The 15,550-nt window shown below is 38.4% G+C and overlaps 1 protein-coding gene across 12 annotated transcripts in view; it reads left to right on the top strand.

The window, feature by feature from the left end:
• KIF16B (kinesin family member 16B) overlaps positions 1-15,550 on the top strand; it is a 154,009-nt gene that overhangs the window by 120,932 nt on the left and 17,527 nt on the right. For 11 of the 12 annotated variants that reach the window (XR_012651618.1, XR_012651616.1, XR_012651617.1 and 8 more), the window contains one exon: positions 10,452-10,535. The exons of the other annotated variant lie outside the window; for it this stretch is intronic. Coding sequence is in view for 6 of the 11 variants with exons in the window: in XM_075035505.1 (XP_074891606.1) it covers positions 10,452-10,535 (84 nt within the window). In the remaining 5 variants the exon portion in view is untranslated. The remainder of the gene's footprint in view (positions 1-10,451; positions 10,536-15,550) is intronic. 12 annotated transcript variants of the gene reach the window in all.

Raw genomic sequence — 15,550 nt, 5'->3', positions numbered from 1 at the left:
TTCAGTCCTGCAGATTCAAAATACTTTGCTTCTGAAAATGTATCTTTTAAGTTTATTACACTTAATTAGTTATCTGTCATTTTAAGCATTACCTAGTGACAACAGTGATAGTGGGAGGAAAATCCTGAATTTGTACGAGGTTTACAGCTAGTTTTTAATCCTGTGATGAAGCAGCTAGTTCTATAATGTCTGTAAGACTAGACATAAGTGAAAATTTATGTATAACCAATGTGACTATCAATCACTTACTGTTGGAGGGGGGGACTAAATAGTTTCTTTTAAGCTTCCCATTTGCGTACTTGCACTGCATTTTCTCTGGTTTTATCACTTGAAATGATGCAGAAGTCTAGCTAACTTCTCCTTGTAATCAGTCCAGTTTGTTGTGAGAGTTGCTGCTTTATATCTGTAACAAATCAAACTTAGGGGCATACTGTGTATTTGTTTGCAGCTGTATTTCTCTGTGACAGCTGTTCTTTAAGACCCTGAGATCTACCATTAATTTTGAGTAGTTGGAAAGGCACCAATCTAGTCAGCAGTAGAAATTATTGCTGCTCTTTGATGAGGTTTCATTATTAGCATTTCTCAAAAGCAAGGGTGACTGAAATTTATGGCATCAGTTGGCCACACAAGACAGGGATGTTTCATAAATGCTGCCAGATGTCACTGAGATGAGCTCATATGCAACAAGCATATCTTTTTGGGAAGAGCTGTTAAAACTGCTGGGTGAACTCTCCTCTCTGAACCTATTTCTGTTGCTTAAGTCAAATGGTATTGTGACTTCTTGGTGTGCAATTGAAGTGGCCTGATAGCCAACATGGCATCGGCAGGAATGCAGTGCGGGGTGGGGCAAGGCTGTATGCAGCCACAGCGAAGATGGTGTCTGCTGCGTGGCCTACCTTGTACTATTGCAGGGACACTTCCTTAACCTTGCTAGAAATCCCAGCTGGAACATAATGAGTCAAATCCCAAATCATTTTTGAAAGGAAAAAAACCCCACAGAGAGCACCAGAAAACTCCTTTTTTACCTTGTTTTTGAGAAGTAGGATTTAAGCCACGCATTGATGAAGATTGATTAATGTGTTGAGCTTTGAAGACATGACCTTGCAAACCCAGGAGTTGTTGCCGTTTCTTTAAAGAAATAACCAAGCACCACGAACTGAGACTACGTGAAAAAAAATTAATGTTTAGTTTGCAAAACCATGAGCTAAAAACATAGAGAGTATGTGTTGAACTTGTCCATAGACTCTGTAGGTCAGCACGTACCTTTATCTTAGAGCATGGTCTACCATGCAGTAGTGATATTTTTCCCCCAGAGAATTCTGTCTTGGGGCAAGGAATAGAAGAACAAGGGACCAAAATTAAGGTTGCAAGGACATGGTATGTTACAATTTTTTCATGCTTATTTTCCACATCTATGAATCGTATTTAATTATTTTTTATTTGGTTTTGACTGGTTTACATGTGAGATAATTATATCTTTTGGGTTGGTGTATGCTGTTTCTGCACCATCTTATTCTGCCTTTCTACAGCCTGCATAGAAAACTTAATATATTTTCCTCGCTATTTGGGCCAATTTTTGTCCCTCTTTCCTTGGTTGATAATCTTGAGGTGTGCAGGTGGTTGTTTATATTTAGAAAGATGCCCTGGCTGTGTTAGTTTCTGGTTTTCATAAGAGATTAAAAATCCCAAAGCTGCATAATTTTATAGAACTGCAAAAGGTTAGCATGAACTCTGATATATTCTGTTGCTCATTTTTATAGTTATTCTGTATTTAAATGCTATTGTACTGCTTGTAATGAACAAAACGATGAAGTAATTTGTCAAGTATTATATTGACCATCGTTTATGGCTCTATTTTGGTACGTTATTATTCTGACTAGTCTAGAAATTGCTTGAAGGAAAAGAAAAACACCCCTGTAATGTAAGGTAACTTCTTTGGCTGCAGTTAATTTGATTTTTCTCAATAGCAGGGGGCAGACTAAATGGAGTTAAAATAATGTGATAAATAGTGGCTTCCACATCTCACCATAGTTCCAAAAATGCATATTGAGTCTAGGTCAGCCTGCTTGTTTAAAGCAGAAACTTGGATATGAGAACTCTCAAACCTCTTTGATAATAACAGATGATTGTTTGATAGGCAGGTGGGCATAATTCAAAGACAGTGAGACACAGTTAGTGAAATGCAAAAGAGAAATCTTTGGTGTCCAATCCTACTTGGTAGTTTTGCATCATCAGAGGGAGGTTTCAGGGAGGTTCACAGTTCTTTTTTTGTGTTCTTATCCCTCTTCAGTTACAGATGAAGTTGAAATGTTCTTTGGAGAAACAGTTATACCTGTCTTTGAGGAAGGTAACTGGCAAGCATGCCAGGAAGTTCTTAGAAGTTCAAAGAGAGTTACCTAGAATTAGAGACAGCAGAGCTGTGAAAACTTGTGCATCCTGAGAAGATGCTTATGTATTGGTGAATCCAGAGAAGGTAATCTGTGGGGGTTAGTCGCAGCATCCAGACATTGAGGGGACTCACAACAGAACTGCATATATTTATGGGAGGAGACATAAGTGCTTGTACTTCTTGGCACGTCTTAGTGCCAGTATTGCAGCGGAATGATATAGAGGAGGTACCTATTTATGTATGGGTGATGCACCAGAGATAAGTAGGAAAAAGGCAAGGAATTGTAGCCAGTCTGAGTGCAGCAAGGAACTTGCAGAATTGCTTGCTGAGCAGGTTAACCGTAGCAGGCTCTCCAATACACTCTGTGCTGGTGCGTTCTGGAGGGGATAAAGTAGACCTGGCTCACCAGCCTGCTTGCGCTAGGGGCCAGGCAAAAAGCAACATGCAAACCAGGAGTTGCTCCTGCCAGCCAGAAATGCAAAGGTTAAACCAGTTCTGTGGGCAGGTGAACCTTTGGCACAATGCAAAATGAATGGAGAGCAGGAAGAAAAGAGTATTGTCATGTATGTGGGGCAAAACAGCTTCCTCTTTGAGAAAAGACTATGCTGTAAAGGGATGGGAAACTAAGTTGTGGCATAAATTGTGTTCAGGAGATACCAGAAAAAAAAACACCCCCCCCCCCCCCCCCCCACCCCCCATCCCCCAAACAAAACTCCAGTGCATCACTCTGCAATATGGTCCCTCTTGTATTTGTCAGAAAGGAGATATTTGCTGACCGATTTATCTAGGATTTTTTAGAGTAGACTCCCTTAAGGAAGGAGGGAGAGGCTCATTCCTTTGTGCATGTTTGAGTGAGATCTAGGCACTGCAGCCTGTAGCAGCAAGGAGAGACAACAACAGAAAGCTGGAAGCGTGCAGCTCTGATGGAGGAGCTGAGACACAGCAGGGATGAGTCTAGAGCAGCTCCTTGGGTCTCAGAAACACTGCAACAACCTGGGGAACAAAGGGGCTGGAGCAGTCTGCTTCCCTCAAAGCCAGTGAAGGACTGACTGTATTAGGCTGGTATCAGGGACCTTCTGCAGGGACTCCTCTGCAGGGACCCTGTATGTAGGAGGAAGGTTGCGTACAACCTTTTTCCAGTTCTGTTTCCTAGTCACTCGGGTTTTCTTTGGTTTAGGAGGTTAATTATCTTTGTTTGTTTGTTATAATAAATTGTTGCTTTTGTTGCTATTTAAAAGCTGTTCAGTCTTCTCCAAGGAGTTCACTACATTAGAAGGTTGACATGGGGCTACCTCAGAGCTTTGGCTGATCCTTAGTTTCTTGGATATCCTGCCTCTGAGAATATCAAATTCCTCTCCCCTTCTGACAGATAGTAGGGAGGATGGTGTGGGAACAGGAAATTTAATATGGCAAATGGACAGTGGAGTAAGAAAAAGAATTAGGTAGGTCATGGGCAGGGGGGAAGCATAGCAATAAAATAGAGAGAAGCTGGGAAGCTGGAAAGTGTGGGAGAACATGTTGGAAGTGATGAAAAAAGAAGTAAAGAGAGAATATTAGAAATGGAAGAGGAAAAGTAGGTGAATATCTGGAATATAATCCCTGGATATTCCCTCTCCTTGATCAGTTAATAATGGAAAATATCTCTAATCTTCCTGTCCTCTGAGGGCATCACTTACCTATAGCATACATAAGGGGGAAGCACTGTAGGGTTTACAACATGGAGGACTATGTTGTTATTCTTTTAAAGGAGAATAAGTTTAGAGTTTTATTCACTCATATTTGGGAAAACATCATTTGAACTTTAAATATTTGAGCTATCCACCTGAAAATGTGACTTAGGTGGTTTTTAAGTTATTTTGTTGGTTTCTTTTTGAGGGATAGTATATATTCAAATGATTTATCTTGGATCTCTATTAGATATTACTTTTTTTTTTTTGCAGAATTTATAAAGTAGCCTTTAATCTGTTCGTTAAGTGTTAACTTTTTCCCTTTGCCTAAGGCTGTGTTATGAAATTTTGTAGAATAGGTGGTTTATTTCAGACAAAATACTAGTAAAAATATAGATGTTCAGCTTTTTTTTTTTTTACCTTTTTTTGTCAAATCCCTAAATATTTAGTGCAAGGTCCTAGTTAAGAATACAGCTTTTGTCCAATTTCTTTAGAGGCTGGGAGTCTTAGTACGTCTTGAGAAGCTGAGGCTTAAGTTGCTTTGTTTAAACTTCAAAAACTAAAAGTAGGACAGTTTTTTTCTTTCATTACTCACTGCAAAATCAAGTCAGGTGCAGCCACACCGGCTGCAAAACTGTGCCACATTCTTCTCTTTGATTTTTCTCATCTGTGATAGAGATTTCTGGTACAAAGGATCAAAAGTCAGACAAGTCCTTTGAAAAATGAGAAAATTCAGAGTTGTAAAAGTAACATGAGAGTTAAAGAAGACTGACTTTTTAACTTAATAGTTGTCATTTCCTTAATTTTCTTTTCCCCCTTTCCCCCCCATTTAAATATATCAAAACATTGAAGTACAAAGAGAATTTGGGATGAAAGATTAAAGATGACTCAGCCTCCATCAATGTCTGTCCTGTTTTTCTTCTTAAAAAAAAAACAAAACAACTTTTACCGTATTGTAGGCACTAAAACATAGATTTTACACACCAGAAATAATGAGACATTTCAATCCTGTAGATTTTTGCTTGATGTTGGAAAATAGCACTTTTTTAATGTTTAAGGAGCATAACACTTTGAACAATTTTACGCTTCAGAAGTGACAAGCCTACATGACTGTATTATGTGGTATTTTACTATATATTGAAATATCATCTGCAAAGTACTGTACAAGATGTTTTATTATCATGTTATGTTCCACTGTACCATAAAACCCCTGAACTGAATTAAATCCAGCAGGTCCCTAGCAAACTTCAATTAATGTCAGTGAAGAGTCTCCAGCTGAATATAATAGAAATTAAAGGATACCCTTCAAATCCTGACAGCTTTGTTTTCTAAAGGTCCTGAAATGAGAGTGCACCCTGTCTCAGGCAGAGCCTTTTGTGGTATTGGAGCCTTCATTTGCACTCTCTTGGCTTCCAAAAGGCCAATTTCCAAATTCTCATGTCTTCTGGTGCTCAGTAGTTGAAGGCTATGAAGATGTATGGTTTCACTTTAAAAGACTATGCTTCCATATAGATGATGTTAGGTATATGCTGTTTCCAGAAGTAGGTGAATCTTAAGGTCAAAGAGTTGTATGTAAAATAAAATAGGTGACTAAAAGAAGAGTCACTTACTGTTCTGCTCTCCTCTCTTAGCAGCATTAACTGCTTGCCAATAACCTTGTTAGAACTAGTCTCCTGGCTGAAATGTGAGAGAAGTATAGGAATCCATTAAGCTGTTTAGAATTTACTAGAATAATAACTTGCTGTGTATGAAGCACCTTCCCCTCGAGGACTGGACCTAGTATTGTCTAAACTTGATCATACTAATATCACAAATACTGTATGATGGTAGGTAATAGACAGACAAATAACATGCCCCCAAGTAATACAAGACCCAGAAATAAAACATAAGCTTTATTTATTATAAAGAAATTAGGGAGTAAATTGCAAATGACTGTTTGCCTCTCCCTAAGACTGCTACTGCCTAGCAATGATTGCCAGATAGGATAAACATCATTAACCATAAAAAGTTTAATGTCTAAAAGACATTAGGAGTGCTGATATGCAGTGTTGAGGTGTCTCTGTACTGTGTTAAAATATTATCTGGCTTCGCATTTTGGGTCCAAGAGCAGTCCCAGCCTTGCCCATGGTATGTGTATGCATGCATGTGCACACTCCTATGTATATAATGGAATTTGTGTTGCAGCAATGCGATAATTAAGTGTAGTAGGGAAATGCTTCTGGAGCCAAAATAAAAATTAGAAATCTTGCACTCTACATATAGAAGCTTCTCAGGAAATCATTCAAGCTCTCTCTTCCTGTCAGGCTGGGGAATATGCCTCTTAATTTCCCCTGACAGAAAACACATCACCTCATCAGCAGCCCTAGAAAATGACAAAACATCCCTGCCGAAAAAACCTGACTGCCAAATGCTTTCACTGCCACTGCAGCAAGGGGAACAGGGAGAGGAGGGGCATGCTTCAGAAATTTCAGGGAGGTAGAATAATTTACTTTGGTACCTGTAGAGTCCCACTGTTATGCCTTGTATTGCTGCAAAATGTTCGTCTCGTAGTCAAGGTGTGACCCTTGAAGAATTAATTTGAGCCAGAGGGTACACAGCCATTTAATTCTAAAAGAAAAATTTATACTCCTGAATCTGGATAGTGTGAAATACTCTGTGTTTGAGCGAAGGCAAACATCTTGATGCAAAATCTACACCTGCAGATCTCTTGCGTATTTAAGTGACAGAACAAATGTAGTTCAGTCATATACAGTGCTGTGTGCATTAACCTGTAGCAGTGGTAATCTCATCTGAAGTTACTGTGCAGTTTCTTACAGGCATTTTAGCACTACTAATAACAAAATTTAATAAATTTATTGAAATATTTGTTACTGCAATTTGGCTTAAATGAGTGAGGTATTTTAAATAAACCTCAACTTGAATTGTTGCATTTCTGAATTGCACACAATTACATTCGGAGTCTGTATGTCAAATGATACATCAGGACAGAGGGTCTTTATAGCCCATTATTGTAACATTTGTCATTACTTCAGTGTAATGACAAATTGTATTGCTGGGCTTTTTTTCTTTTCTTTTTTTATAAACCAAAATTATGACAAGATGAGAACATTTTATTGTCACTCTGCATATTTGTGGAACTCTTGCACCAACGTATTTTTCCCCCGTACTATAGGAGTAACTTTGTAAGTCAGAGTGACAGAGATCAATGGTGTTATATACATAAGCACACCACCTGTGCTAAATGTATTAATACTGTATTTTTATATAAATATACTACAATGGCCCAGCTTCCTATTACAGTGAAATTACATGGTCACATAGATGACTGCATAATTCATATTGCTGTATGAATAGTTCTAGTTCTCATGTTGCAAAGATAATTTTCTGACTGTGAACGGGGTGGAAACCGGTGCTGTGATGTCTGCGAGAGCGTTCGGACAGCCTGAAACTCAAGCCTGAAGAGTTTTGACTGTCTGTCTCATTTTTGGTGGGCATTAGACTTTTGGCATGCAGTGGAGTAGAATGTACTGGAATAATTCAGGGCTTCTGAGAGTTGCTGAAGTGATTAGGAAATCTGCGGCTGAAGGTTTTTCTGTCATGTAGTTGGGTGGTCATCTGTTGTGTGACCGAAATGGTATCTGGTTTTTATTTGTGAGATGGACATCTGACAATCATTTGGCTAAAAGAGGAGCCAGAGGAGCTTTGGAAAACCGTGGGACACAGAAATGTTCCAGCATGGCTGAGGTTGTGCGCCTTCTGCATCCAGCCCTCTAGAGATGGTGACTGCAGTAGACGATGAGTCCTTTGTAACATACCCTTTGCAGGATGCAAAATCCTTCCAAGTTACTTATATGTATGCACAGGTATATTCTGTACACACATATGTGTATTGCAAATGTAACTAACGTATATATGTGTACCAAGTATAGTTTGGCACTGGTTTCTGATCTGGATGGAGGTTTTTATTATAGTTCTTGAAGTCCAAAGTATTTAGACCCAGGTCTTGACCAGCAATGGAATTATGATTTTCATTTAGGTATGTGTTGTGACTTTGAACATTTCAGAGCCGAATTTACTGTCTGAGGCCTTTCTCTTGCATATTAAATTCATGACTGTAATAGTGGACTTTTGTTGGCTTCGTTTCAAAGATTTGTGCAGCATAGTGATTTGGGAGTTTAGAAATGTTAAAATGAATGTGAGTAGCTACTTTGGTTTGAATGAGTTTAGCAAAACCTACTGACTTTAGAAAATTTAACTGTTTTTCTCCTAAGATGTATCCAGAAAGCTAACAGATTAGGAAAACAACTTGCCCATCCCAAAGTTTTGTAGAATCAGTCCCCAAATGCCTGTTAAAATCAAACTTAATTTAGAGAAATAAATCATTCCTGATTTTAGCTATAATACCTGGCTTTGACTCTACAGAGTATGTTTGAGGACGTTGTAGCAGTAGGTTTTTTTATTTGTGCAAATTGTTTTTAGCAGACACTATTTTGAAATTCTATGATGAAAGTATTTATTAGCAAATAAATATAAAAATCTCCCTAGGGCCAGGAGGGGAATGTGGTGGTAGTAGTTTTACCTCGATTGTTTCTGGCAGTGGCATGATGCAATGCCATTTAATAAAATGTAATTTCTGCAGGGGTGGGATTTTGAAGTCCTTGAAAATATTAGCACTTACAATCCTGTATAGGTTAAGCAGTGAGTAATGCAGTGAAAGTAAGTCCCAAGGACATAATTATAGGGTATTGTTTCGTTGTGTACTGCTTGTCCTGCCAACGTGAAGAAGCAGGTGCACCAAGAAGAATATGATTGGAGAAATTTGAGGAATATAATTGGGGCATACTGGTGAGAATGATGCAGAGCAGATATCTCTTCCATCTTCTCTGATGTCCCACATCACTTTATGTCACTCATTTGAAGATGTCTAGGCGTTTCTTTAAAATTATCCAAGTTAGAGTTGAACAAGAGAATGGGAATAAATTATTTGTATTGCAGAATTCCTCTGTTTTTTAAAGGTGTTTACATGCAATGTTAATAATGAAGCTCCTCCTTTAATGCAGTATAATGCTGCTCCTTGTAACCAGCCATAAATTCTCTACAGTCCTGTATGTGCTGATATACTAGAAAATAATGCATCATGTTTATTAGTTCAATATCATCAAATAGCCAGGGGAATTCATGCAGGAGGCATTTTTACACAGGGCTTTCGCCTCCAAAACAACTCCAGCAATGCCAATGGGTGGTTGCATATTTCTGTCTCGTACAGTGTGAGCTAGGAAGACGGTTTTGATGTGCCTTCAAGCGTAAACTATGTGGAGAGGACTTGCTTTCTTGTGCATCATTCCGAGCAGCAGTGGCTTAGCAGACCAAGTTCATTGGTACTTGTTACCAACTGTTGAGTCTTTTGTGCGTTTTCCAGATATAGCTGGCTGGAATTTGTTCAAGCATTTTATTTGTAGGTGTACAAGAAAGGAAGACAGTTCCCTCACTCTCTCCCTTACCACTTTAGCTTGCCACACTTCCTACAGGATGAAAAAGAAATAAGAAGATGAAGAAGAAATGAGCTTTGAACACCTCTGTGGAAGAACTCGTAAAACAACAAATCTGAATAGTTGTTTTTAGGAGTTGTGCTGCTGCCTTGTTTTCATTTTCAGTGTGATAAATGGGATTTTGCCTGCTTATGTGGATTCTCTTCAGAAATTAAAGCTGTGAGCTTCCAGTGTGGACACACATTTGAACGTGATTGAGCTTCACTTGAGTTACAGCTCAAGAAGTCCCACTTCCCATCATCTTAGCTGCCATCACAGCGGATGTACACGGTCTTAGTCTGTCCCTGCTGTGAAGGAAGAAGTCGTAGTTCAAGGCACAACAAAAGGTCCCTCAGGTGTCAGCTGGAGTCCAGCAATACCATCTTTCAGACTATAACTTCAGTGATAGTTCTTAGATCCAATGATCTTACATTTATGATACAACATAAGAAAAGACAAATTACACGACAGTACGATAGGAGACCACAGTTTTTTAAGAGACTGAATGCAGTCTTTTAAGATACACAGAATTCGTGAAGAGGTCTTTCTTACTTTTTAGTTGGTGCTATCACATCAGATTCAGTTTGCAACTTTGTAATCTTTATGTGGGCAAATGGTGGCAGTGTAATTCCTAAATTTGCTTTCTGTCTCTCATTCATGACAAAATGCATTGTTATCTTAGCAGTACTACAGACCAGATTGTAATAACGTCAGCAAATATCACATTAGACATTTCTACTAATAGCATATAGTGTAGCTCATGAATATTTGGCATTTTCTTCTTCCCAGTTGCTTCGTAGTTTAAAGAGATTTTTCTCATTTGAGCTTGTCGCTTCTCATGCCAATTCATCCTTTAATGTCTTCCAGCTCGCCACTTTAGAATTCCCTCCAAAGAAGCTCTTTGGAAACAAGGATGAACGAGTGATTGCAGAACGGCGGAGTCACTTAGAGGTAATGCCAACTTTTTAACAGGCTTCTGTGGTGTATTTAGGTGGAGTACTCTGTGCTTGACCAAGAGAAACCATTCCCATATGGTCAAAGTTAAATAGCCTGCTTGTGAGTATCAAGTTACTTGCTGCCTCATTTAACACAGGAGATGGCAGCAATAGATTGCAAAGTAATGAAACGTGCCTTAAAAAAAGTTAATCTTAGTCTAGGAAAAAAAGCATCTCTTCAGAGATATTCATAGGAGGTACATTTATTTAAGGGGGAAAGGTTGTGGGTGAGGTAAGTGTTCACTGTAGACAGATGGTCTCTGTGCATGACAAGATTAAAAGAAAAAATTGCTACTTTAAATGCAATTTGTTAGCTGAAGATTTACTATTTTATCATAGCTACTATATCTAAATATCTCATGACAGAAGGAAAGCGATATTTAGGCATCTTTGAGCTTTATTTTGTAGCCCAGCTTTCTGTATTTTTTTTTTCAATTAATTTTAGAAATTAATTTTATTGTGGGCAAGATTATTGAGTTTATGAGGGTTTGGGTTTTTTTGCTTGTTCTACAGTGCCATGTGGATGGCATGATTTTGACTCCTATCACACATTAGGTCTTTAGATGTTAACACATGCGTTGTTGCAGCCCAGGGGCAGGAGGTAGGGTTTTGGGAAAGAAGAAGAGGCGTGAACAAAGACTAAACCATATACCCCGCAACTATATTGTAGCCTCATGGGGATTACCTGATCATGCAGTCATTAAGAAGTATATTTTTTGTAGAGCCAAAGTAGCATTAAGTAGAGGTTTAGAGAAATTAATATAAAAGTAGATTGCTTCCAACTGGAATCTTTTCTTGCATGTTTTAGATTTTTTTCAACATACTTCACCTTTTCTTTGATCCACCAATAAAACATCCTCCTGCTGACTTTTGATGTGAGGCTGTCTTACATGTAGCACAAAACGTAATCTATTTTTTTGTTTGTTTCATGTCCTCTATAGAGGGCATAAAGGCATGGCCACATTCCAGTCTAGTAGTCAATTTGCATATTTTTGTACCAGTAAGAAATTTAATCCCTTAATCTTTCTGACCTTTCATTGATTTACTTACACATTTTATTGTAATGTTTCTAAATGTTAAAACTGCTGTGTACAGTGATGCTTTGATCATGGTCATATGGTGCTTATAGCTCTCTATATAGCCAGCTTTTAGCTTAAAATTAAATTGTATCTATTTTAACTAAATTAAGTCATTAAAAATTTATTACCTTATATTTTCCGAAGATGATAATAATAATATATGACCACTGTTCGTGTGAATATGTTTTGCCATATGCCAGATAGCGCACTTGGCCATGCCACTCAATAATCCTGACCACTCAGTGTTGGACAAACTGAAGATCCCCTGTGGCTAAGGGAAAGTTAGATAAAGAGGACAAGGAGCCAAGCAAATGTTACCATCCTTGCCATGAGGAATTTGATGCAACAAGCTGATCAAAACCCCCTTATGTCTGGATCTCTAATCATGGTATTTTGTTTTCACTATCAATTTTGCAGTGGTTTGCTCTGGCTTTGCCAACGGCTGGAGAGTTTCAGCTAACGTAGCTGCAGCCTCCTTGGTGAAGAGTAAGAGAAACCACCTAAGTAGTGATGGTTTCCAAAATCATGTAATGCTCTGAAGGCTCAAAGCACATCTTGAGTTATACTGGGAAAGTATTTGGCAGGCAGAGAAACTGAGATAGTGGAAGATGGCACAGGCACCAGTTCTATTTAAAATACTGGCTGTTACAGCCTTGTGGCTTTCAATCTGGTATGAACCTTGAGCACACTTCAGTGGGCTAATCAGAAAGTAGTAAACGGGTGGATTGCTTCTGTAAGGAATGAGGTTTCCTGGCCTTTTGACCATAGTGCATTTCTCGTGGGAATTTGACAGGTAAACGGTGAGGGCATTGGACCTTGGTAACAAGCAGAAACATGGCTTGTATTCAATTGGCTTTCATACCTGATCCTGTACCTTGATTTGCTGAAAACCCTTTGCAGTCTCTTTCAAGCCTCGCAGGTGATGTGTTGTTATAGCTGTAGTATGGTATAAAAGCTTATTTGGTTGTTCCACCTGGTTAGTCAAGAGCTAATGAGCTAATACAGCATTTTTAGAAAAAGGAAGGCACAGCTTCCACGCCAACAAAAATGTATATTCTTATCCAATGTCTGAGCTGACTTTATTGACTAAAAATAGATGACAGCCTGGCAAATATCAGTCTGATACTGAACAAATATGCTATATTGTAAGACCATTAGTAGAGCTGTCACCCCAGTGGTGGATGACAAAGAAATTACTCTGCTCTTCCAGTTTTTACATTAGGTATTTATACATCTTGAATAGGCTGTGACTTCATGTTGTTTTTCCTGAACTTTTTGGATTGAAGTGGGATAGCACAGCTTTGGCTAGTCTAGTGCTTTCCACAGGTCATCTCTGAGCAACAGCAGTTTCTTTTTTTAATTTACTGTTTTTTCTTTTTTAAGTATGCACATAACAAATTAACATTCAAACTTCCAGTGTACACCTGTGTGAGGGATAAGACAACTTAAGCTGTCGTTTCAGTCAGACAGCCTGACTAGATTATTTGCTGGAATTAGCAGTTTGTTACTGAAATGGCCTTGCAGGGTCTTTCCTTTACGTCAAACTAAATTGCAGCTCTCAGTCTGATCGGGGAAAATGAAGCAGATAGACTGGGAGTCATTGTAGGAGCAAAACTACTCTTCCAATTAACTAAATGTACAACAATCAGAGAGCTGGTTTTAGTGCAGATTTCTAAACTGTTGTTTTATTTGACTCACTTTGGCTTTAGTCAGGGAAATTTTCCTTGTGCCTTATTATAAAAAGATTTGTCCAAAACATCCTTTGCAGGACAGTTTAGGAAGAGTTTGTTTTTTCCTATGCATCACCTCTCGGATTCTTGCCACAGCAGAACTGCTGAGGACAGCAGGGCGGTTTGTGGTACCTTTCAAGGCAACTAGAGTCAGGGGGGTTGGCTGTAGGGTTTGCTTTGTTTTAAGATTGTCATGTAGAGTTACCTTACTTCAGGTTGAGATTAGAAGTCAGCATATTTCATCATAATGGAGATGAAATTACTTGGAGTAGAAGGCTCCAGAGAGCCCCAGATTATGAGGATTGTGACTTAAAATCACAATAAATGCAAATTTATGTAAAACATTAGGTTCTTTTATTTATCATAGCTGCTACAAGTGCTTAACAACCAAAAGCTTCACAGTACCTTGTTGGTAGGAAAGTACATTATGTGTACTATTTTTGTGTGAGGAGAAGTCTTTGATCTCTGGTGTGATATGTAGTTGCAATATAAACACTTTTGTTTTGGTGTTTGTTCATATAATATAAAGTCTTTTGAGCAATATCTTATATTTCCATAGAGGTTTGGAAAAATAACATGCAAGTTTACACAAAGGTTTTGCATATACATGTTAAGAGAAACACCTAAATTATATTTAAAATTACCTATCCAAAATGCCCTATTGCAATCTATTAATTTAGTATTTCATCAGGGACCTGTTGCAGGGCAAAACTTGAAATTAATTGTTCCGCAGTCTAAAGACTGTAATTTCAGAGCCAACCTTGCTTGATTAATTCCGCCTTAAATGAAACAGCCAAGAATTCTTTTGATTAAAGTTAATGAATAGAAGTTAGTGTGTATCTATCCTTTCATGCAATTAGAAATCAGTAGATAAGAATATAGCATCCTTTTTTAAAATGAAATCAGATGATGTATATTCCTTTTTTTATTTTTTAAGCAAAAACTTTGTGAAGGAAACACGTATCACAAGAGATACTGATTCAGTGAATGTATCTGTTCCGGTTTTAACTGCAAAATATCTTTTATTCCTTGGTGAGTTGCTAGATCTGTGGATGACAGTAAAAAGAAGTTTTCCTGAAATCCCAGTTTCTTTGGATGCTGCTTTTCTGTATCATATCGTTCCCCTGATTATTTTCATTCTTCTCTTAGACTCATGCTTTGTTGTAGTAATGAAGATTATTAGCCCCATTTTCCCATTGTGCAGCCAGAAAAACTGGGCAGGAGTAACTATCTAAGCTGACACAGCAGATTGAGTCACGTTTCTTGACTCATTGGTCAGAAGCCTTGCAGTCATGGCCCACTAGGCTTGCTTTTCTGCTCTTGCTGTCACCAATGTGCTTAGGAAAAAACAATTGTTATGCTGAGAAAATCCCAACAGATTGTTGCGTAAAGGAAATCAAAAACTCCACCAAGCCTCAGCCTGTCTCCTTGTCTCTGTTCCCTGTTTCCCATTCCCTGTTTGCACTGCTGCATTTCCTCGGGTTGTTTGTGGACAGCAAAGGGAACAAGCAAAATCCCCAACTGGGGAGGCACCGACAGACAGCTCAACGGTCGGTAGGAGTCGTGTGTTTCCTTTTGCTGCCACTCACAGAACTCAAGGAATGAAAGAAAGTCAGCCTGTAACAGTATGGTAAGGTGAGCCTACATCAAGTTTTGCAGGAGCACGTATATCTTCCTGGCATTGTTTATGCTCTTCTTTTTTCTTGGTACTTTGAACATCTTTAAAAGGTAGACATGCTCAATTTATTTAAAATTGATAATACAATTATCCTTAACCTCCTCACTTCCTGATGTCTGCTGATGAGGTTTTCAATGGTAGGTGTTAATGCAAGAGGCAGAAATAAATCTTGTATGAACTGCATTATTCAATTTTGCTCTCAAATCTGTAAAACTGGCTGGGGAAAGCATCATAGACACTGAACTGACTGAAATATTGCTGTTCCCTACAGTCAAAATTAAGCTTCCAAAATAAGATTCTTTAACTTAGAAGCCAAATGCTTTGTTGTGTTTTTAGTTTGTATTCTCACTTGAGTTCCTTTGAAGTTGATAATTTCTAGTTCTGGGGGGTTTGTTTTGTTTTAGTTTTTTTAATAGGGCTCTAAAGCTAGTCATTCCAAGTTTCCCCTTTAGAAGTGAGATTCTGCTGGTTTTGCATGGCTCCA

Source organism: Buteo buteo, chromosome 9, assembly GCF_964188355.1.
Source record: "Buteo buteo chromosome 9, bButBut1.hap1.1, whole genome shotgun sequence".
Classification (NCBI taxonomy): domain Eukaryota; kingdom Metazoa; phylum Chordata; class Aves; order Accipitriformes; family Accipitridae; genus Buteo; species Buteo buteo.
Note: the sequence above shows the minus strand (reverse complement) of the source record. Positions and strands in the feature narration are given on the sequence as shown.